This window comes from Heliangelus exortis, chromosome 18 (genome assembly GCF_036169615.1).
Source record: "Heliangelus exortis chromosome 18, bHelExo1.hap1, whole genome shotgun sequence".
In the NCBI taxonomy this organism is placed as follows: Eukaryota; Metazoa; Chordata; class Aves; order Apodiformes; family Trochilidae; genus Heliangelus; species Heliangelus exortis.
In genome coordinates, this window is record NC_092439.1 from 15,053,482 (window position 1) to 15,077,237 (window position 23,756).

General features: G+C 43.2%; 1 protein-coding gene across 3 annotated transcripts in view; it reads left to right on the forward strand.

Moving 5' to 3' along the window:
• Positions 1-23,756, forward strand: part of LOC139804609 (mucin-5B) — a 43,879-nt gene that overhangs the window by 16,141 nt on the left and 3,982 nt on the right. For 2 of the 3 annotated variants that reach the window (XM_071762030.1, XM_071762031.1), the window contains 29 exons: positions 1,122-1,248; positions 2,145-2,397; positions 3,842-3,894; positions 4,275-4,375; positions 4,637-4,788; positions 6,858-6,996; positions 7,684-7,794; positions 8,470-8,649; positions 9,036-9,272; positions 10,153-10,309; positions 10,481-10,609; positions 11,033-11,117; positions 11,304-11,341; positions 12,412-12,567; positions 13,190-13,255; positions 13,574-13,666; positions 14,370-14,611; positions 15,105-15,282; positions 15,572-15,822; positions 16,439-16,622; positions 17,155-17,347; positions 17,980-18,158; positions 19,268-19,337; positions 19,485-19,606; positions 19,950-19,981; positions 20,441-20,618; positions 21,547-21,651; positions 22,256-22,296; positions 22,860-22,982. In XM_071762030.1, the coding sequence (XP_071618131.1) occupies positions 1,122-1,248; positions 2,145-2,397; positions 3,842-3,894; positions 4,275-4,375; positions 4,637-4,788; positions 6,858-6,996; positions 7,684-7,794; positions 8,470-8,649; positions 9,036-9,272; positions 10,153-10,309; positions 10,481-10,609; positions 11,033-11,117; positions 11,304-11,341; positions 12,412-12,567; positions 13,190-13,255; positions 13,574-13,666; positions 14,370-14,611; positions 15,105-15,282; positions 15,572-15,822; positions 16,439-16,622; positions 17,155-17,347; positions 17,980-18,158; positions 19,268-19,337; positions 19,485-19,606; positions 19,950-19,981; positions 20,441-20,618; positions 21,547-21,651; positions 22,256-22,296; positions 22,860-22,982 (3,975 nt within the window). Of the gene's footprint in view, positions 1-1,121; positions 1,249-2,144; positions 2,398-3,841; positions 3,895-4,274; positions 4,376-4,636; positions 4,789-6,857; positions 6,997-7,683; positions 7,795-8,469; positions 8,650-9,035; positions 9,273-10,152; positions 10,310-10,480; positions 10,610-11,032; positions 11,118-11,303; positions 11,342-12,411; positions 12,568-13,189; positions 13,256-13,573; positions 13,667-14,369; positions 14,612-15,104; positions 15,283-15,571; positions 15,823-16,438; positions 16,623-17,154; positions 17,348-17,979; positions 18,159-19,267; positions 19,338-19,484; positions 19,607-19,949; positions 19,982-20,440; positions 20,619-21,546; positions 21,652-22,255; positions 22,297-22,859; positions 22,983-23,756 lie in introns of those variants that run through there. The other variant, XM_071762032.1, reaches the window with a different exon arrangement.

Here is a 23,756-nt window from a genome sequence, read left to right on the forward strand (position 1 = left end):
TCTAAAAATACATGTATAGGGGGAGAATATATATTTACAACATTTTAATCCCATTAATTACTGTGGAATCTTATTCATCTCCTCATATTTAGAAACTGCCCACAAGTACTCTTGGTGTACAGCTCTACAGTGCTGCTGTGTAAGCTGGGTGAGCTAGAGACTTGCTACATTTATATAAATAGCAAAGGAATTTCTGCAGAAATTGAGAAGATTCACATGGAGGGTGTGTGTGATACAAATTACTGAAAACACCTGAGCTTGAAATTTTGCCAAAAATTTTGTGTGTCTTCAGGTCCCAGTAAAACTATGGCTTATGCTTTAGCTGTCCCAAGTTTCCCTTAGAAAATGCATCTTGTGTTAAATCATATTAACTGTAAGTAAAATAGGAATTTGCAATTTTCAATTAAGGAAAAGTCATAACCTGTTTCTTGTGCAAATATCTGGTATTCCTGCTGGTCTCACCAGATCTTAAAACGGGATTCATGGAAGCATTTTCCATAAGCAGGATAAGTCAGTACTTATGCAGGCTGACCCTGCTGCTCTTGAGTGACTGGCTGACCACACAACTAAAAGAACTTGTGCTTTAAATTCCCTTTATCCTCACCTAATTGGTTGTTTAGATGTAATTACACATGAATCCTACTAAACAGCCTGCTGTTATGCACCTGTCATTTCATTGGGTGTATCTTATCTACACACCAGGTAAGTGCAGAAGTGCCAGTCATAGCTCTGCAGTACTTTAAGTAAGTTCTGCATATTTTTAGATGACATATTTTGACATGCCCTAGATTGTGCATCTTCTTGGGAGGCTGGTGTAGATGTTTCTTAGTGCTTTCGTCAGCTATAGGTGCCCTTATCATTCTTATTATTCATCTGCTCATGAGTGGTAGACATAATGTCACTGCATTTACATGACTGGAACTGATTTCCTGTTCCTCAGGCTTGCACCGTGTTTAGCAAACATTTTCTCTTAGAAATATTACAAATGAAGCTTCATTGGTAATAATACTTTTCCAAATATTTAAACAATATATTGGTTGCCTGCTATTCAAATTGCTTGTTTGTTTCCTTGTTTCTTCTGTGAGTTGTCTGTAATACCCATGTCCTTTTCTGTCCTCTAGAGATGTCTGTATGACACCTGTAATGCTGAGAAGAGTGAAGTTGCTCTGTGTAGTGTGCTCTCTACTTACTCCAGAGACTGTGCTGCAGCAGGCATGTCCCTGAAGGGCTGGAGGCAGGGCATCTGTGGTAGGCATCATAAAATACCTCCAGCAGGGATATGGGGCAACAGTCTGTGGCAATCAGTGCCTTTGGGGATTAGTCACCAAGGTAATGAGGCTTTGAGAAAGAGAATAAGCATATATTCCATAAAAACATCTGCCTGGCAAAATAACTTCATGGCCACTTCATGCTCCTAGGAAGCATTTTCCTTGCAGAAAATGTGAGGTGAATTTAGTGCTCAGAGAAGCAAAAGGGAGTTTCAGCTGGGTTAGGTTTGAACACGTGGGCATCCCCAGGTATTTTCATTCCTGTACGTTTTTTGCAGTTCATCTCAGCCACCTTGTCTCAGACATTGCCCATAGCATCACTCTCATTAACTGCATTTATCCACCTCACAGTGAAGTAGTAGGAATTCTGAATAAATATATATATTTTTTACTAAATATATATAAAAATATATTGGTGATATCTGAGAATATGGAAGTATTTACAGAATCACAGAACTATCAGAGTTGGAAAGCATCTCTGGAAATGATCTGGTCCAACTTTCCCACTTAGCAGGATTCCCTGGCACTTATTACTCAGGGTTGCATCCAGGTGGGTTTTGGATCTCTCCAGGGAAGGGGACTCCACACCCTCACTCAGCAGCTGTGCCAGTGCCTTGGCACCCTCAGAGTAAAGAGGTTTTTTCTTATGTTTAAGTGGAGCTTCCCATTGTGCCCATTGCCCCAGGCACGTTCAGCTCAGAACTATCTAAAAATGAATAAAAATTTCCTGGACTGCTAAATTCTGGGTTTGGAGTCCCTCCATGTGTGTATTTTAATCTGGCACTGCCAGAATTTAGTGTGACCTATGAGCCCTGTTTCTCATGAGCTCTGATTGCACAGAAAAGACCATACATCCATTTTGTTTCTCTTGCAAAGATCCCTCTGCAGAGTGTCCTGAGACTATGGTTTATAACTACAGTGTGAAACACTGCAACCAGTCCTGCCGCTCGCTGGACGAGCCCGATCCTCTCTGCAGGGTGCAGGTGGCTCCTCTGGAGGGCTGTGCCTGCCCTGAAGGGACCTACCTCAACGATGAGGAGAAATGTGTCACCCCAGAGGACTGTCCCTGCTACTACAAAGGCAAAATTGTTCAGCCTGGCAACTCTTTCCAAGAGGACAAGCTGATGTGGTAAGCTGCTCTGATGGCTGCAAAGGCTGCAACCTGGGGGACATCAGAGCTCAGTGGGGAATTCATGTTATAGAAGCATGGAATGGGTTGGAAGGGACCTTAAAGTTCACCCAGCTCCAACCCCCTGCATGGGCAGGGACACCTTCCACAGCCCAGGGTGCTCCAAGCCCCATCCAACCTGGGCTGAGACACTGCCAGGGATGGGGCAGCCACAGCTTCCCTGGGCAGCCTGGGACAGGGGCTCAGCACCCTCAAATTAAAGAATTTCTCCTCATGTCCAACCTCCATCTCCCCTCTTCCAGTTTTAACCCATTTCCCTTGTCCTCTCCCTACCCCCCCATGCACAAAGCCCTCCCCCAGCTTTCTTGGAGCCCCTTCAGATATTGGGAGGTTGCTCTGAGCTCACCTGGGAGCCTCCTCTTCTCCAGGCTGAACAACCCCAATCCCTCAGCCTGGCTTCCCAGGGAGCTGCTCAGCCCTCTGAGCATTTCAGTGGCTTTTCTGGGCACATTCCAGGAGCTCTGTGTCCTTCTGATACTGGGGACTCCAAAGTCTTCTCTAATCTTTGAAAAGTGTCATTTTACCATAAGGAATAATAACAAATTTCTGCTAGATTGTACCAAACCAAATATTCCCCTGGTAGGAAGTGCAGCCACAGATCCTACATTCCTTCTAGCAAACAAGAACCTGAAAATACTTTGAGTAGAATATTGTTTGCAGTCTATCTGTATGTGAAGTTCATTGTTGTGTAGGAAGTGTGGGATCAAGCTTTTCTAAAAGACAGGGCCCTTGGGGGAGCTTCTGGCTTGGAAATGAAAAAGCCAAGTAAAAAACACCCTCCAACACACCATCCTGCAGACTCTGTGAAGACTCTGTGAAACTAAAAATGGTCCAGGAAGAAACCCCCAAAATCTCAGTTTTCAAATTGAGTTGGGGAAAATGCTAAAAATAACATCATTTGCATCTGCAGTGTCATTTTCTCATTTTCAACCAGTTCAGGGCAGTCATACAAACAAAACCAGGGGAAGGCTGATTTATTTGAACAATTTATTTGTATCTTTAGATGTCTATCATAATATCTCTCGACCCCCATATTTTTAATGAGGATTCTAAACTAATAAATGCATATTCATTTAATAATTTAAGAAGTCTCTTATTTTAGAAAATATTAGTCATATCTCACAGGGTGAAAAATAAATGCTTAGGAAAAACTTGGTTTGGGAAAGCACACAGGAAACCAGTGGAGATGAAGAAAGGGTATTTAAAATCTGGGTGTCTTAATCTTCCTTCTGGGCATGTCTGTGAACCTGAGAGCTGTACCAAATATTCCTTTTGATACCAATTTTTTATTTCTATGACTAGTGAAGTTTGCAGTGCCTTTCCCCTCCAGTAAGAGAGAAATGTGCAAAGTGCTGATGTGCTTCATTTTATGCAATCTTTTTAGCAAATGCATTCAAGGAAGATTAGACTGCATTGGAGAAACTGTCCTGGTAAAAGGTGAGATTTTTTAAAATAATGGCCTTATGAAGTCAGCTGGTATTTATAATAATTCTCTTTGCTGTCTCTCACTTTCTATAACATTTTAGTATTTTGTATGTTTTTGCCTTTTTCCTCAAATGTTCTGGTTATTTATTATAGTTGTCTTTGTAAAAATGTTATCAGACTTTTCAGTTCATTAAAATATGAAGATATTTCCCAAAGCTTAGAAGTTACCTCCCTCCTTCTAACCCAGTGTTGGTGGGCAGACCCAAAAGCCAATAGAAATTGTAAATGTGATCCACATGTTCTGAAATGCTCCGCTTTGTTTTACAATTTATGACAGCATCCTTATTGTTATCACTAAATTATCTTTATCAAATGTGTTCTTCCCCCTATAGATTGCCCAGCTCCTATGTATTACTTCAACTGCAGCTCTGCAGGTCCTGGAGCAACTGGATCAGAGTGTCAGAAAAGTTGTAAGACACAGGACATGCACTGTGTAAGGACTTCACCCCCTAGCAGGAGTGTGGGACACGGTTCTGCCTGTGTGCTTCTCCTTAACACATGCTGATGGTAACATGTCAGGCTGTTCACAGACCAACTGCTTTATTGCTAACATAACTGTGATGCTTTTAGTTACAGCACTGCTACTTACAGCATCTTAAAGAAATTCCAAAAGCCTGACATCCATCCCCCTGCTTGTTCCCTCTACTTTTTGTGCATTAACAAGTTCCCTTATGTTGTCTCTTTACATATGCAGTATGTCACAGAATGTGTTTCTGGCTGCATGTGTCCAGATGGGCTGGTGCTGGATGGCAGTGGGGGATGTATCCCCAAAGATCAGTGCCCATGTGTCCATGGGGGACGTTTCTATAAACCTGGAGAAACCATCAGTGTGGACTGCAATACCTGGTAAGGGTTTCCAGGAGGCCTTGGTTTGTGCCAGAGGTTATTCAGACTCTCAGTGCATGGTGTGGCCATGGAGCAGGATGTGAAGCCTTCCCTCTATTGTGAAGCCTTCCTCATCATTACTGCATCTGTGTCAGGGTTTAACACTGCCCTGGCAATTAGACCCAGTAACAGCTGCTCTCTCTCTATTAATCTCTCTCTCCTCCCTGATAAAGAAAGGAGAGAGAATACGGGAGAGACTGATGGGTTGGGAACTGAACTACACAGCTTTAATGAAACAGGAATGATAAACAGCAAAAAATTACTAAATCTATACAAATATACAGGAAAATTGATCCCAAGTTCCTTCCTCCCTTTTCCCCCAGTAACTCTCCCATCCCCACTGAGGCTGCAGGGCAGCCCTGGGACAGTCCAGGCTGGAATCCTGGGGTCAGCAGCAGTTGGGAGCTGGAGGCAGGAACACAGAGATTCAGGCTGGGATGGATCAGGAGCAGAGGCAGAGGAAGGGATGGGATCCTCCCAGGATGCTGAAGCAACCAGGGAAGGGGTGAAGAAAGGGAAGCAGGAAAGGCAGGAAGGGCAGGAAGCTGGAAGCTGGCTTGACCCTGGTGATCCCTGAAATTTCTCCTGAGGATGAGGTGTATGGGATGGAATCCTCTGTTTGGTCAGTTCTGGCATCTCTCTTGTCCCTTCCTCCCCAAAGGAGGCTGCAGGTGGGACCTCTTTATTCCTCCTGGAGGGTAAAATGTTCCTCAGAGCTGAGCAGTGTCCTTGGCTCTGCACACCAGGCTCTGGCTGGAACTATAACCATGGAGTGGGATCAGTCCTAGAAGCAGACACTGTCTGAGAAACTTGCTGTGAATTTCAGCAGTGCAGCTGCTTACAAGAGACTGAGCTGAAAGCAAAAGGACAAGACAGAAAATCCCCTTTATCCTGGCCCAAACCAGGACAATCTGTCAGGCTTCTAGTAAATACAAAAGGGAGAACATTTCCTCTCTGCAACATGATGTACAAGCCTCCACTTTGGGGAGAACAAGTACCAAGATCTTCTGTCAAATAATTTCCATTCTTTTCTGCAAAGTTACTTCACACCAGCTTTAGAAGTACCAGCCTCAGCACAGTTGCTCTGTAGCTACAGTGGGGAATGCATTCTGTCTGTGTTTGTTGGGCTCAGCCAAACCCCAGAAAAGGGCTGAGCTTAGAGGGGACACCACAATCACCTTGCAGTGACTTGTAGGCACTTCTGGGGACATAGTTCTCAAGTAAGATAAATGCATGCTTTAGTTGCTCCAGTTGCTGGTGTAACTCTGCCATAACCAGTGTTATCACTGGTATGGTGAGTAAAATGCTTTGAATCCTTACCCATTATTTAGTGAGGATGAAACTGGATAGTCCTGAAAAGATGCTGCACAGAAAATAAGACCCAGAAGCACTTGGGTCTGATCACCACTGGTACAAGCAATCAAATCTACCACGTGAAGCAAACCCCGACAAGCAGCTCTTGGTATCACAGAGGCAATTAAGAGGTTTTATTTTAGGGAAGGCTTTGTTTTCTTATGAGAACTTTGCACGCATGGGAAAAAAGTCCCAGTGTCTGTGCCAAGGGTATAACAGCTAAAATTTTCTGCCTGTGGCCCCTCTGATCTGGAGATAAAGTTTGTCAGGGGGAGACTGGGATAGTAGTGGTTCACACCACTGTAGTCAGGAACAGAACTGACCTCGTGGTGCCTCACAGGCAGAAATATTCAGTTCTTTACCTTTAATTTACCTGCCAAATCCCCACCTCCTGCCAATATTTAAGGATTTTAAACATATCTGAAGGAAAAAAGAGTAAAAATGGACAAAGTTCAAATTTGTCTTGTTGCTAAACATGACCTTTCTGATTTTCTTGTGATTAGTAAAGCATCTCAGAACAGCCTGGGGGTAAGAGGGTAAGCCTGGAAGGGGGAGAGATTATTGCTTCCTCTGAAGTATTGCAAAAGGCAAACTTTGAATTACTCTACCCCTGTTTGGGGTTAAGGTGAAACCATGATTCATACACAGAGTGTGATTCTTTGCATTTCCCCTCCCAGCACCTGTAACAAAAGGCAGTGGAACTGCACGGACAATCCCTGCAAGGGGACCTGCACTGTGTATGGAAATGGGCACTACATGAGCTTTGATGGAGAGAAGTTTGATTTCCTGGGAGACTGTGACTATATCCTAGCTCAGGTATAATTTTTTTTTTTCACTTTCATTTGCTTTTCACAACTTACACTGTAGTGTATAGTCTGAGTAATTAAAGAGTTACCCCATGCAAAATAGTTGACACTGATGAGCAGAACCTATGCCCCCATTGTACCCACAAGTAGAGTGAGATGTTCCACATAAAACCAGAGCAATTGACTCTCAGAAGTGACACTTGAGGGCACTGTGTGATCCCACATGATTAACTCTTCCTGGTGTAATTAAGCATCTGCAAGGGAAAGTAATTGGTGCTGTGTTGGGAAGCTCAGTGTTTCAGCCACCCAAGACTGACAGTATTTTTGTGTGTTAGAAACCAGCAGAGATGTGCAATAATTGCATGTAATGAGACAGTGCTCAGTGAGACATTTTGTCACCCCCAAATTACAGTTGGTTTTGCTAATTTTAAGGAAAAAAACCCCGATCTTTTTGGCAGTTTGTGACTGGTGTTACTAAAAGCTCAATGTTTTCCTTTTTCCTTTTCTCTTCAAAACTCCTGTCCAAGTATGAACCTGCACCAGGACAGCAGCCATCAGAATCTTCTAAAATGCCCAGAGTTTTGGTGAATAAGAAAGTGACAATAGAGCAGAAGACAGACTTAGAACTCCCAGAAATGTTAAAAGTCTGGTCTGCTTGCCTGAAAAGATCTAATGCAATGTAATTTCTTTTTCTAAGGATTTTTGCCCCAATAACATGGACGCTGGAACTTTCCGCATTGTAATTCAGAACAATGCCTGTGGGAAGTCACTTTCCATCTGCTCCCTAAAGATCACACTGATTTTTGAGGTTTGTCTCAAATTGGTTATGACTGAGGAGCTGTAGTCTGGATTTTGCAGCAGCTAGTGTTGTATTCCCTGATCTTCCAACTCAGTTGTTTCTAGAGAAACTGCCAGAAAGCAGTGGCAGACAAGTGGGAAAAGTTTAAATATTTGGTGTTAGCAGGGCTGGAGACTTCTGCAGGTGAGGCAGTGAGTGCAAAGAGCCCACAGCACTCAGTTAGGTGGAGGTGTGTCCCTGTGTATCTGCATCTGTGACATGAGTGGGGTAGGAGTGGTGGGAAAGTTTTTAGAGAAGTGTTTCTGTCCCATGGTTTGAGCACAGGGCAGATGGAACCACAGGGAGAAGCGTTTCTTCCCTCCAGCTCAGGTTTAGCATTTCCCCAAACTGTACACAAAGAAATTTAATCCACAGTGGGTGGTGAGGGGATGGTGGAATAAAGCAGAGTGACAGTGGGAGGTCCTGCATGCCCAATGGGCTGTGCACCCAGCAAAACAGATTTCATCTAGAATGAGGACAATTCCTCTGGCTGTGATGTAAGTCTCAGGGGGGTCTGGCAATAGACCAAGATGTAATGTAAACACCAGGGAAAAATGAGATAAAGGACAAGAGGCAGAATAGCAATGCTGTTGCATTAAGTGTTCTATTCTGTTTCCTTCCATGCAATGCATCTGCTCCTTGCAGAGCAGTGAAATCAGGCTCTTGGAAGGAAGAATTCAGGAGATAGCCACTGATCCAGGAGCTAAGAAGAATTACAAAGTGGATCTCAGAGGAGGTTATATTGTGATTGAAACAAATCAAGGGATGAACTTCATGTGGGACCAGAAGACCACTGTTGTTGTGCATGTGGCACCAGCTTTCCAGGTAGGTGTGAGATGGACTGAGAGATTTCAAAGTCAAAATTACACATACAAAGTTCTATAAGTGGAGCACCAGTTTGAAAACCAGGGCTTGGAAAAGAATTCAGTTCAGTGGACAAGAAGAAGGAAGCAGTGCCTTATCTTGTGTTTTATTTCACTGTTCAGTCAGTGTGAAATGCTCCCAAATACCTGGAGCTAGAAGTAAAAAGTCAGACACTTGGCAGTACTGGAGACCTGACAGAGTGATCCGCTCACTTGAACTCCAGCTTTTTAAAGCTGTATTTTGATAACTGTTTAGAAATCTGCAGCCATTTTACCTTGGCCTCTTCTATAGCTTCTTTGTGTAAAAGTGGCCTCAGAATAACCAACCCTTTTACCCAAATCACCCAGGGAAAAGTCTGTGGCCTGTGTGGAGACTTCGACGGGCGCTCAACGAACGACTTCACTACCAGAGGGCAGTCTGTGGAGATGAGCATCCAGGAGTTTGGGAACAGCTGGAAGATAACAAGCACCTGCTCAAATATAAACATGACAGACCTCTGTGCTGATCAGCCTTTCAAGTCTGTGCTGGGACAGAAGCACTGTAGCATCATTAAGAGTAGTATCTTTGAACCTTGTCACAGTAAGGTAATCCTGTCCTCTCACCCTCAGGAGTTTCACACTGGGTATTTGTTTCTGGCACACAGAACACTTGTGCACAGTTTTTTATTATTAAAGGCTACTGCACAGCATCCTTGAGTGCAAGGGCTGCCTCTCTCAAAACCTCAAAAAAAAAAGCTATGTCTGAGGAATCCTCTTGCACAGGACTGAGGAAACATCATTGCTTGTTTTGAGCAACTGAAGACAAAGGGGATAATAGTGGCCCTCAGAAGTAAAAAGTTAGGTATCAGTTTATAAAAGCTAGAGGTAAGTTAGGGTTAGAACTGTTTGTGTGGGGATCCTTGGGAAAGTTTATTGAAGTTACCTAAAGAGAATCACTGGTTTATTTTAGACACAATTTGAATTAATGTAAACAGAAACAAGAGCACTAATTCTTAATGAGAATGTTTATAAAAAACTTAAGGGCAATTTAATAAGCCATTTAAAAAGCAAATTTGGCCTCATTTCCTTCTTGGGCACAGTTTGAAACACAATAGACATGACATTCACCGGAAACAGGATTTCCTTCTATACCTGCTTAAACACTATTGTTCAGCCAGAAAGTGCACATACTATGTACTTGTGCTAACCCAAAACAAGGTAATTCAGTTCTGCAGAAATCACAAAGATAATTTGAGTGCAAATGCACACAGGACAATCAGAAAGTGTAGAGTCCAGTTTTAACCAGGCAGGTGTAAACAGAAAACTACCTGCTGCAAAAATATCATAACTTTCATGGCAACTCCAATCTGTCCCAGTCACCCTGGTTCTGCCAAAGAAACTGCCAGTGGATGGCAGAAATTCAGAGCCCTTTCTCTCATTACAGCCCAGTGCAGCCCTGTGGTAACAGCTGTTGGTATTTTCTCAGGTGAACCCAATACCCTATTATGAATCCTGTATTTCTGACTTCTGTGGCTGTGACAGTGTGGGGGACTGTGAGTGTTTCTGTACTTCAGTTGCTGCCTATTCCAGGAGCTGCAGCAGAGCTGGTGTCTGCATTGACTGGAGAACTCCTGCCATTTGTCGTGAGTATTGCACTGAAAATGTACACAGCAAACCAGTGCTCCATCCCCTCCCTCTGGCACGTGGGAGGTGAAGAAGAGCAGAATTCTGTCATTGCTGGGCATGCTTAACTTCATGAGCTTTTGTTTACAAGAGGTCTGGGACTTGGAGGATATTTTATTCTTCTCTTTCAGCTGTGTTCTGTGATTATTACAATCCACCTGACAAACATGAGTGGTTCTATAAACCCTGTGGAGTCCCTTGTCTAAAGACCTGCAGGAACCCACAAGGGAAATGTGGGAACCTGCTGTACAGTTTAGAAGGTAATTCGTGCTTTACTTTGATGCAGTTTGTGGGAGTTGAAGCTCTTAGTCTGGTTTTAAATGTCTTGAGCACCAAGGTTGCTGAAAGTTTATCCCATTTGCCCCATTGACCATGCCTTGCCTGGGCTGATTCCCCATGCCGTTCATAGCATAATTTGCCTGTTGGCTTTAAATCTGAGATAAGAAGAGAGATAAGGAGTCATAAGAAGTCAAATAGCTACCTGTTGAGAAATACATTTGATTAAAAATTTGGGAGAGAAGGAGAAACAGAACCTGGAAAAATAATTGGTTGAATAAAGAATATTCATACTGGGATCACATTTGTTTTTGGGACCAAATCTGCATCTGATAGAGGTATTTATGTGTTTTTCCTGGCTCTCTGCAAAGCAGACTAAGAATGCTGTGTTTACTTTAACTTTCCAGGCTGTTACCTGGAGTGCAGTCCTGACAAGCCATATTTTGATGAGGACAGCAGGGAGTGTGTCTCCCTCCCCAACTGCACTTCCTGGTAGGTCAGTTGATAGTGGGAGAGGTAGAATAGGACTGTGAGGGACAAGGTGGTCAATGTTTGGTTTATATTGGTAGGCAGTGGGCAGTATCATTAAATCCTCCTGTGTAAAAGCAGAAACCATAGCATTGTTATTCCACATGCTGGTTCAATATAAACCAAGTCTCCTTTTCTCTTTATCTTAAGTGATCCTGAAGAGAAACTGTGTACTGAAGACTCCAGAGGTAACTTTTCATCACCCCCACTGTTCACTGTGTGATGTCAGGGCTGACACAACCCAACATCACAGGTTGCTGCAGGTGTATTGATCACAGGGCTCCAGCTAGGTAGCTCAATGGGGGGATGCAGAGCAGTACAGATAAGCAGAACTTTGATAAGCAAAACACAGCCTTTGGCCTGAAGAACCATCTAAGGGATAATCATAGGGAGGAAGGAGAAAGGCATGAAATGTGGTATTCATCTCATCCAGGTAAATACCTCTTCTCCACCTTTACACCTACTTGGTAGTCAGAGCAGACAGGCAGAAAGGAGCCTGAAACAGACCACCTATGGGATATCTTTTATCAAGCCCTTTTAGAGTAGAGAATATCTTGTGGAGGGCCTGCTGGCTGTCCCCTTCCACAGCTAGCTAAGGAGAGACACAGCTGTCTGCCTAAAAGACACACTTTTTTAAGGTTTGGTATCAGTTCACTCCCATATCTGGGAGAAAACACATCCAAAATTGCAGAGTGACCCAGTAGACAGGGCTTTCCTTCAGTTTTGCAGATTTTCTTACTCTGATAGATCTGTTCCCTTGGGTTCCTGAATGTACATTCTCCATAAACTGGAGAGCCTCTTGTATATTGAAATGAAATTGTTTGCCACTGGATGTTCCTCATTAGTGGATGGAAATGGCTGTGAACACTTTCTGAGCCTTCAGTTTTGTATCACTCAGCAAGGCTGTCATCTCGGTCATGTGCCCTGCAAGTGGGAATGCACTTGTGCTCCATGTGGGGTGAGTAGAGTGCCAGTTCTGATGCTTTCACCAGCCAGGAATTCCTCTGTGCAAGATGACTTCATGAAACACCTGCAGCAAAAAAAAAAAAAAAAAAAAAATCCAGCCCACTTTAAATAATGAGGTAGACTTGCAGTGCAACTTCTCAAGTAGAAATTGAGAAAGTTTTTCAGCCAGGTAATTCATGTTTGATGATATGAGGTACAGAAGGGTAAATCCAGGGTTTGGTTTTCTTTTCATTTGTGTTTCTCTTGACAAGTGTTCCCTTTTCACAAGGCATTTGCTCTTTTGGTGCCTTAGATTGCCTTTGCTGCTACAATGGCAAGACCTATGCCTTAAATGAAACTGTATACAGCCAAGTGGATGGGACTGAGTGTGGTGATGCAGTTTGTGGCCCTAATGGAGAGATTGTTAGAACATTCTTCCCTTGCACAACACCATCCACACCAGCACAAGGTACTCAATTTGTGAGAGGTTTGGTTATGGAAGTCTTTATTGGTAATAAGATTCCTCCAGACTGGAAAGAGACTCCTACTGCATGTCTAGGATAATAAGAGAATTCAAAGCAGTGAAAGGCTTAGGGATGAAGGGTTAGAGCTTGTAATTTTCATGATGGGGATAAAAAGTGTAATTTTTATATATTCTTACTATCAATGGGGTAAAGAGACAATAGAGAGATTCAGCCTTTTTTTCAGTGTGGCTTTTACAGTAACTTTGGGCATAACACAGTTGGCACTCTGGTGTTGTTAGTTTCAATATTTCATACTTCTAAACCTTGTTTTCCTCCTTCTCATCACCTGTATCACATTGTGGTTCTTGCTGTACTGTTTCTTGCATTAGAATAAGTCAGTCTCAAATGGGTCACTGCAGCAAGCAAAGGCCACCTGGCTCATTTAAGAAGTTCCAGTGTGAAGGGGATGTGAATGAAAAGAAAATAGGAAGTAAAAATAAAAACAAATTAAAAATCTACTTCTAATGAGAAGTATAATGGAGTAACAGCTAGGAAAGGAAGGGCTGGTGAAAGCAGAGTGTAGGTGGCATAGTAAAATGTTTAAATGATCTGTATTTAAACCAACAGATGCTTTGGAACAAGGCTTTGAAAGGCATAATGGAGTGGCACTGGAAATCACCTCTCCAAAGTCAGGTGAACTCCTGCAGGGTTAGAAAGTTAAACCTTAAACTGCAATGAATAAATGACATTTATTCTGATCTATTACATTCTGTATAGAAAAAAAAAGCTAACAAGGAGGAGTTTGTGTGTATTATTCTAGTAGCATCCAATGTAAGAGGGTGTGTATAAATTCAGAGAGGGTGGGTTTAGTGTGTACCTGTACAGAATGGGGTGGGAGTATTAAAATGAGTATTTTGCCTTTTTCTGTGTGTTTGTAGGGAATGTAATAGATCTCACAGGGCTTGAAAGTAGAGTAGCAGAGGATTTGAATATTGATTTCATTTCCTGCAGAACCACATACACAACCTGTAACATCTGGAACTCTGTTGCCCATGGTGTTCACTCCCTGCTTTTGCAATAACGATGGAAAACTGATGCAAATGGGTGAGAAACCAAGCGATTTTTTTTTCTAAACCATCAGTGATGATTAGATGGTTAGGTAAATGCTTCAGCAAGTGCTCATTCGGTCTTCTGCAGCTCCACATTACCACAAGCTGTTACATCTTAGGACTGTAGGTAACACCTTCAGAACTACAGCTCTCTAGTACCCTATAGCTTTGTCCTGGTTGGGATGGCCTTTGTGTAAGGAAGCTGCTATCAGATGCCAACTTCAGTGAGCTCCAGCACAGACCCTGAATTCCAGAGTGCTGGGTATGGAGTTGTAATCCACAGTCATGTCCCCAAAATAGAGGAAGACTTCTTCATCTCTTAGTTGCTTCTGATCCACCTATCTTCTGGTCTTTGTGAAGACCAGGTGCACTCACTGATGTATTTAGTTTTCTTCTCCTTTTGTGCTCATTTTGAATTCCCTCTGATGTACTTAAGAGCAGAATTTCAGATGAGCCATCTGTGGCCCTCCCTCAGCTTTTGCCATTTGGTTGACCTGAGCTCCAGTTCAAGAATTCAAGGAATTCAATTCAAGGAGCTGCAGACAGACAGTGACACCTGAACCATTGGGTACAGGCAGAAACAGGGGGTTAAATGCAGGAGAAATGTGAGCATGTGGCAGATCTCCAATGCCCAGGTCATGAGTCTGTACCAGTTCCATGCCCTGTGCTGCACTAACAGCTTGGTTTTGGCCTTGCAGGAGAAAATGTTTCTGTGCCAGTGAATATTCCAGGTCATTGTGCCTACTCCATCTGCAATGCATCATGTCAGATGGAATTCATTTTGCTGGAGTGTAAAATTGGTCATACTGAGCCCCACGAGGTGTGTGATCCAGACTCTGAAGCCTGCCCCCCAACAGCCACTGCCAGTGCTACAAGTGAAGTTCCTGCTTCCACAGGGACTCCTGTCAGTGACTGTCTTGGGCTTACTCCTCCCAGAAAGGTGAGAAAATAAAGAAGGTGTTTCCTCATTGCCTGCAGCCAAGATTTGGTGTTCTCCTCTGATGCTGGTAACCAGGCACCACTGCTACAGCTGGACTGTGGGTGTGGCTGATTCTGATGATTTAGAAATATAAAAGAACCCCCCAAATAATTTAGGGAATAAATTGGAGATTATTCTGTTCACATGAAACATCTAAATGATGAGAGGCAAGGAAGCCACATGTGGCACTGTCCTACCATCAGAAGCAGGACAGTCCTATGCAAAATGTTGTAGAACAGAGGTAGATATCAAGGCCCTATTGATTGCCATATGTTTCATATTGCCTGATTCCTAGAGAAAGAACAGATAACAAATAATACCATGTTAGACAATTGACTGAATGGAGGGTAGTTGCTGTATGTGATATTAAAATATTTATTACACTGCTTCTTATGTGCCTCTCTTCTTTTTTCTTTCTTTTTTTTTTTTTTTTTTTTTTCCAATCTGACAATAGTTTAATGAAACTTGGAACTTTGGGAACTGCCAGCTTGCCACCTGCCTGGGAGAAGGAAACAACATTAAACTTTCAGCCATGACTTGTCCTCCTCAGCAACTCCATCTCTGTGTCAATGGTTTCCCATTCACAAAGCACCACGATGAAACTGGGTGTTGTGAAGTCTTTGAGTGTCAGTGTGAGTGCTGCAGGCAGGAGAATTCCTGAAATTCATGTTTTGCTCAGCTAGGCCACAAGAAAGAGGTCTGTGTGGTCAGCCTCTCCACTGTGTTCATATCAATTCAGTAGATTGTAATGAAAGAGAAGAGCAGACAAGGGTGTCCTTACTAGGCTGATTTTTTTATTTTTTTTTCTTTATCAGACTGGTTATTTCAGCTCTCACTGAAAGCAAGTGAAAGAGTCAAAACCAGCTTGTGTTTACAGGATGATCAGAAACCAAACTTGAAGCCTGTCACTCTGTCTTCCAGGTATTTGCAGTGGATGGGGAAATGAGCATTATGTGACTTTTGATGGAACATATTACCATTTTAAGGAAAATTGCACCTATGTGCTTGTGAAGTCAACTCATCCTGACTCTCACAACTTCTGGATTCACATAGACAACTACTACTGTGCTGCCACTGGTGGAGCAGTTTGTTCCATGTCCCTTCTCATCTTCCACTCCAACTCTGTTGTCATCCTGACACAAGCAGTGAAACATGGAAAAGAAACCAACTTGGTTAAGTATTGTGTTTAAAAAGAGTTCTGAGTATTATTTTGCTGTAGTTGTATTCTTGTATTGCCAAGTGTCCTGTCAAGGCAAAGGATGAAGCTTGTAAAAAATGGAATAGGGAGGAAATGCAGTTACATTGCTTTCTCTCTCTTTTTTTACTTCGTATCAACAAAAATTTGTGTGTTCTAAAAACTTGGGAAATAATCACATAATTAAAAGCAGTGTTTTGCTTCCTGACCTAACTATTCAAAGATAAATAAAATACTAATATAAATATTACATAGATCAATAGAAATTGTATTATAGATATTAATACTATTAATACATTATTGATATATAATATATTAGACAATATATGATCTTATTACAATCTATAATAATATGCTGTAATAATATATAATAATAATATATTATATATTGTGTTATTATTATTAATAATAAATACATTAATAGAAATATTTAAAAGCAACCATAAAGAATTGCTTAAATAGCTGCCTTTCATGGACTTCATTTGTTGCACCTGAGCTCTGAACTTCTGCTGTTCTGCTTTCAGCTACACAAGCTTTACACCTTACTCAGCAGAAGGATGTGCATAGAGACCTTTTCTTTCTCTTCTTTTTAGATTTTATTTGATGATAAGAAGGTTGTTGCAGACATTTCCAAGAATGGCATCAGGATAACCAGTTCTGGTATATATGTCATAGTGGAAATACCTGAATTAGAAGTTTATATCTCCTACAGTCGCCTGGCATTTTACATAAAACTTCCTTTTGGGAAGTTTTATAACAACACCATGGGACTGTGTGGTAAGTGTCCTCCTCAGCAGTTCACAGTAATGAATGCAATAAATCTTCCCCCTTCTTTCATCACTTGGTAACATCTCTAAATGTTTGCATCCCCACTGATTTCTGTTTCTTATAAATTTTAATAAATTTATCTCTGTTTGGTAGAAAGACAGGTGACAGTTTTAAGTCACTTTCTTCCATTCTGCTCCCAGTTTTTGGTGGATGGAAATAGGCTCTTTCTAAGCCCTCTCTCTTAATTATTATGGGAATGTATGAAATTCAGGGAGTCCTGAGCTAGACAGAGCAATCTCAGTGGCTTCAGCCACCAGGAGAAATATGTCAACCAACATTTCAGCTCTGCTTTTATGAGTAGCTGACAAACTATTTCTTCTACCCTGTTCTTCCTACTGACAGTTCTTGTGAACTCACCCAGAAACCCACAAGTTGTTACCTCCCCACAAGGAGAAGAACTTCCCTCCAGGTTTTCTCTGAAAGCAGCTTCATCAGCATCAACTTTTCTTACCTTGTCATTTTGCTTTTCTATTTCTGTCAGGTACCTGCACTGAACAGAAGTCTGATGATGCTATGAAGAGGAATGGTGAGGTTATTGAGTCCTTTGAAGAGATGGCATTAGACTGGAAAGTCCCAGATCCCACCAACAATTACTGCAATCCAGGTGTCTCAGAGCCAGCTGAGATGGAATATCATCAGCACTGTGAACCTTCTGATCTGTGTAAAATCATCTGGTAAGATAACTCCCCAAAGTTCCAGAAAAATAAGTCCACAAGACAATTTTGTGCTGCATTACATGACTTGGGTGAACTGCTTATAGGACATATGAAAATATGAGGTCTAACATGCCTTGGAAAGCTGAGCAGTGAAGTGATGTGTGAATATTCCTGAGTTTGTCAGATCCTTTTCAGCAGCAGCATCAAATTCAGTCTTTCCTTAATAATGCTCCTTGGCTCTGCCTCTGCTGTCAGCTCTGGATAAGCCAACCAGGAAGTTGCTATAATTAAGTGTCTGAAAGCTCTGGATGGAAAGGAACAGAGTCAGAATATTGTAAGCAAACGTGTGTGATGGTTTTAAAAAATAATTTTGTTGTTTAAAACAACATTGACAAAAACGACAACACACACTCTGCAGGTATCAGTCCAACATGACACTGCTTCCTCTCAAAGCACTGTTAAGATCAGGAGGTAAAGCTCATCCTTAATTAATTAATTAATTAGTGTGGGCACACTGTGTGAGAGCAATCTGCAGCTGTGCCTGTACCCCGGGGCTTGCTCCATGTCGGGTGGGTTTGGTTCCGTGTTGAATTCTTCCTTGGAAGTCTCCCCAGGCTGTGAAATGCTCTCTGTCTCCTTGCTTTGAGAAGGAACCTGACCCAGTGCCACGGCGTGGTCCCCCCCCAGCTCTACTACGAGGCGTGTGTGTCCAGTGGGTGCTCAGAGCAGCACCCCAGCACCCAGTGCCAGAGCCTCCAGACCTACGGGGCCTTGTGTGGGCTCCACGGGGTCTGTGTGGAGTGGAGGAGGCAGGCGGATGGGCAGTGTGGTGAGTGGGAGCTCCTCAGGGCAAAGAAAGGATGGCTGGTCTTTCAGGGAGTGGGGTGGGTTGGAAGGGACCTTCAAGCTCATCCTGTTCTACTCTGAATGGGCAGGGACACCTCCCACAGCCCAGGGTGCTCCAAGCCCCATCCAACCTGGGCTGAGACACTGCCAGGGATGGGGCAGCCACAGCTTCCCTGGGCAGCCTGGGACAGGACAGGGGCTCAGCACCCTCACAGGAAAGAATTTTTTCTCAGTGTCTTTCCTCACTCCACCCCTCCACATCTCAGCAGGAACACCTCCACATCTCAGCTGCTTTGGATGTGAGAAAAAGCAGGAACAAATCAAAGAGGTGGTTGCAATGCAGAACGGGTTCAAAGCAAGTGGGACACAAGCCCATAAATCCCTGCTGAGCCCCTCAGCCCCATCTGTTTCCTGGAGCTTGGTCACCAGATGGAAACACGGGGCTGCTCCCTGCCTGCCCTGCCCTCCAAGCACCCTGCTGCATCCATTGGTCCCTGCTTCCTGAAGGGACCTGAGGAGAGGCTGTGAAGGGACTGGGGGAAAGTCTGATGGGGAGAGGCTGAGGGAGCTGGGGGTGCTGAGCCTGGAGAAGAGGAGACTCAGGGGGGACCTGATCACTCCCCACAACTCCTGCAGGGAGGTTGTACTCAGGGGGGGTCTGGGCTTTTCTCCCAGGCAATGAGTGACAGGAGGAGAGGACGTGGCCTGAAGCTGCCCCAGGGGAGGTTTAGGTTGGGTGTCAGACAGCACTTCCTCAGGGAGAGGGGGATCAGGGATTGGGATGGAGTGCCCAGGGCAGTGGGGGAGTCCCCATCCCTGGAAGTGTTTAGGGAAAAGCTGATGTGGCACTGAGTGCCATGGGCTGGGCATGGGCTGGGGTTGGGTCAGGGATGGGCTGGATGATCTCAGAGGGCTTTTCCAGCCTCAGTAATTCTGTGATTCTGTGACCTCCTGGCTGGGTTGGACTGGGTTGGAGCTGGGGCTCTGTGGTGCCATGGGGCAGCTGTGTTAGTGTGTGTGTTGTGTCCCTGGTGCAGGGAAGGGCAGGGATGGCTCTGGGCTTTCTAACCTGTGCCTTGCTCTGCTCCACAGAGGTCAGCTGTGCTCAGGATCAAGTCTACAAGCCATGTGGGGAAGCTAAAAGAAACACTTGTTTCAGCAGGTGGGTCATTTCCTCTGGCACTTCTTGAGTTCATCACTTGAAAACTGGAAGGGCAGAAGCTCACATCCTCGTGGGATTTAGGTGACTGACTGCCCTGAGGCACATTCCCACCTCTCATTTGTTCCTCTTTGTATTCCAATTGTGCAGAGAGGTCGTTATGGACACCCTCCCCTCCCTAAAAGGCACATCTGTGTTTGTTGAGGGGTGCTACTGTCCTGATGGAAAAATTCTGCTGAATGATCATGATGGCACTTGTGTTTCTGCCTGTGGTAAGAAATAATGTAAATTGTGTGATCAAAAGTGGGGATAAGACCCTAGAAGTGCACGTTAAGAAGGATATTCTGGGTACAGAGGAAATTGGGGAAACCTTGATCCTGACCCTTTCTTGTTAGGCTGGAGATGTTTCAGCTTGGCAGTTTCTGCAGTTTCTTTCAAAAGAACAAAGAGGAGTAGCACTAAGATGTTTTGGGTGCACAACCTGTGACAGCATTCTGGGCCCATCTTTCTCTTTGTGTCTGTTTCTCAGTTTCCAACACCTTTTCTCTATTCCTGCTTCTGTTGTTTTTTCTCTGGTTCAGTTCTGATTAAAGGAATCTGTAATTCATTTTATAGGTTGCACTGCACAAGATGGGTCAGTGAAACAGGTAAGACAAAGAAACATACTCTCTTTATAGCTCTCTCTCTATATATATTTTTTAATACTCTCTATATAGTCATTTTCATCTATAAAAATGACTGCATGTGTTTGTATTCTAAGCTTAAACACCAGTGAACTGCAATGACAGTGAGGAGTAAAACAGCAAATAGCATCAACTCCAGAACTTTATTAATCACTTGAGGTACAGAAGCAGTTTGTGGGAATCACTGTTTCCTGGCAGAACCAGCAGAATTCCCTTCTGGATATGCATAACCCCACAAAAGAAGTTGGCAGATGATGACGTTTTTTCTCACTGTTCCCTTCTCCTCCCTTTGGGATTTGAATTCTGATTTTCTTACTTAATGAATTAGGGCAGCCCAGCCCAGCCCTGCCTTACAGCAGGCATTAATTAATATAATGCTTCTCCTTTTTGCTCTCTAAACTACTGTCCTTGTTGTTTTCACAGCCCAGAGAGGCTTGGGAGCATGACTGTCAATACTGCACCTGTGATGAAGAGACTTTGAGTATTTCCTGCTTGCCCCGTCCTTGTGCCGTGTCTCCACCTGTCAACTGCACTAAGGTGGGCTTTGTACCCAAAATAAAACCTCGTGTGGATGACCCATGCTGCACAGAGACAGTCTGTGGTGAGTAGGTTATGACATCATTCAGATGTTATGACATCATTCAGATGTCAGAATGTGGCAGCACTGCCAGTGTTTCCAATAAACACATTGGAGTGGGCATCTCTTCTACCCACATGCCAGAAGCTCTCACAGGTGACCTCCTCTGGTTCAGTTTGTATTCTAAACTTGTGCCATGACCCACCAGAAAATCCCCCCTGGATCATCAGGACCAGCTGGTGTTTCACAGGATCCTCTGGTTCTTTTCTGAGGTCAGAGGTGATCCTTGCACAGAGATCCCTCCAGTCAGGGATAAGTTCACCTTCCAAGCTCCTTCAAGGCCTCCTGTGGAGGTTCTTGTTATATATTCGCCCTCACCTTTCCCTTGCATCCTCCCAGCTCCAAATACCCCAGCACAGCACAGAACCTCCTCAGCAGCCTGCTCATAACCCTGGCCATTCCCAGCACCTCCAGGATGAATCACAACAGAGGATCCTGGCAAGGGCAGGGGGATGTTTTTCTCTTTCTCATCCCTTTATTCTGCCAGGCAGAGGTCCATGGGCCTCCCTGTGTGCCTTGAAGGAGTGAACACTCTCAGGGTATTTTGTCTTTCATGTCACAGCCTTTACATCTTTGGCTCTCATCCACTGCCTCTTCATTTTTTTCACTCTCTGACTTATTTACCTGTACCTCAGTTTGAGTCTCTGTCACTTCTTTGAGATGAGGGGGTTTAGTTTTTTGAGAGATGACAATCAGTGGGGGAAGAGAATCAGTAACAAGTGAAGAGCTTCACAGTAGAGCAAGCTTAGAGATCCTTCACCTCTCCCAAGCTCCAAAAATGTGTGGGTCAAGAATCATCTCTTTGTACTCAATTTCCTGAATGTTCAAGCTTTTTCTGTAACACTGCTGGACAGGATGCTGTGGCTTACCTTATCTCTGTTGTCTGTTACAGAATGTGATATTAAAACCTGCATTATCAACAAAACAGCATGTGACTTGGGCTTCCAACCAGTAGTTGCTATATCTGAGGATGGTTGTTGTCCTATCTTCTCCTGCAGTAAGTACTGTGTTTCCTTAAGGTCTTTTATTTATTCCTTTACCTACTTTATTTTTAAAATAAATGAGTCAAAAGCATAAGCAGCAGCCTTTCCCCTTCCATCTCAGCCTTCACAATTGGTTCAGTTTTTTATTATTTTATTTTTGGAGGTGGGATAACTGGTGCATGCTGTCTGTAGCTGGTGTTCAGTGAGTTATTGATCAGATATGGAATGTCAGTTACCTTGAACCCCTCCTCAAGCTCTGCTGCCAAGTTATATTTCCATTTTCACATCCTAGTCCAGCTGCTCATTGGCTTTGTGGCAAGCTTAACTGATTTCAAGTATTGATTAAAACACCCAGGAGTTAAATATATCTTTCCACAATGAAAATAGCAGGATATAGAATGATACCCCACTTCATGCATAGCATCTGAGCAGATGTTACATGTGGATAGGAATCAGCACAATGCAGTAGTTACTTTTTCCCTCCCTTTTGTGTCAGCTATAAAGTTAGTGATTAAGCTCAGTTCTATTGTCTCCTCTATATCACAGTTCAGAGGTGAGTACAATAACTGTTTACATAATTCTTAGCACATCCTTTTTCTTTTCTTTTTTTTCTTACAGTACCAAAGGGTGTATGTGTTTCTGAAGGAGTTGAATTTAGGGTGAGTCTCCTTCAAGACATTTTTTTCCATTCATTGATGCTGCCCAAGTCAGAATTTTCTGAAGTTGTTATTGCCAACACTCACATAAAACCAGGTTTAGAATGACCAGTAGTTTTTCCCTTCCAGTAGCCTCATGTGCTAGTGGAACTGTTACTAGGGAGGTGGCACCAGAGATGGGGAGCTTGATTACCAAATGAGATATTACCTATGCTTTAGAGTCAAGCAGTCAGAATTGTGATGAAATAAAAAATTCAAACTCTTTGGATGTTGTAAGATTAATTACCAGGTTAAACTTGGCACAAATTGATGCATGAAATGTGGAATATTTATGGGGTAACTTAATAACTCATTCAACATGACTGATGCACTGGGAAGTCAGCCTTGTTTTCATGTTGTGATTCTGACTGTGTGAGATTTTAGAGATCTGGAGGCATTTGTTTCAGGAAGTTCCTCCAAAAATCAATGCCAGGCATTCCTTTTTTGATAGTCCAGGGGATGTATATTTATTCTACCACCCACTGAGTTATTCCTATGCCTGTCTTCTGTCTGCTCTCTACTTCCAGCCTGGGTCAATGGTGCCTAAAAGCTCTTGTGAGGACTGTGTGTGTACAGATGAGCAGGATGCTGTGACACAGACCAACATCATCCAGTGTGTCCCAGTGAAATGCCAAACCACCTGCCAGCAGGTCAGCACTGCACACAGCCTCCTTCAGCACACATAAAGGCTGTTGAGGGGGGATATACTGAAAAGCTGGAGCAGAATAACTGCTTCCTCACTGGAAGATAGCAGGATATAATTTCCTATTAGATTTTCTTGTAAAGTTCTTTTTAGGGCATTGGTATTTTTTGCTCTGGAAAGATCGGCCTTGGAAATATTCCCTAAGGGAGAACAACTGCATACCTGTTAAACAGAAATTGTTGATCTTCTGAAGGATGACGAGTGCAGGTCTGCTTGTGTTGTCCTTTTTCAGCTCAAAAATTAAGATTGTAAAAAAACTGCACAGTGGTTTGTATGTTCCCAGACACTTCAGTACTCCTGAGCTCAGAATCTGCACAAGTACTGTTCAGTCTATTACTGAATGTAAGCAAAGAGTGGTTTCTTCTCTATTTTTGCCCAGATAAGGCAAAATGCACCACCAATCCTAAAACTGAATTATTATTATATTATATATTATTATTATACTTTATTCTAAAGCCAGCCATACCCACACCCTCCAAGAGACCAATGAATACCTAAGACACAGGAGAGGAAATAAGTGATGCATGATTCTCACATGTCTCACAGCAGCAATTCTTGTGGTTAATCCTATCAGACCAAGCATAGGTGGTAGGCTGTACAAATAATCACACAAATAATCAGTTTATTTGGCCTGACTTGTGGGTTAACCCAAAGCAGAACACTTACTGACAGGACCTTCACAGTAACTCAAGTGCCCAGAAGTCACTGTTTAAGGGAAAGA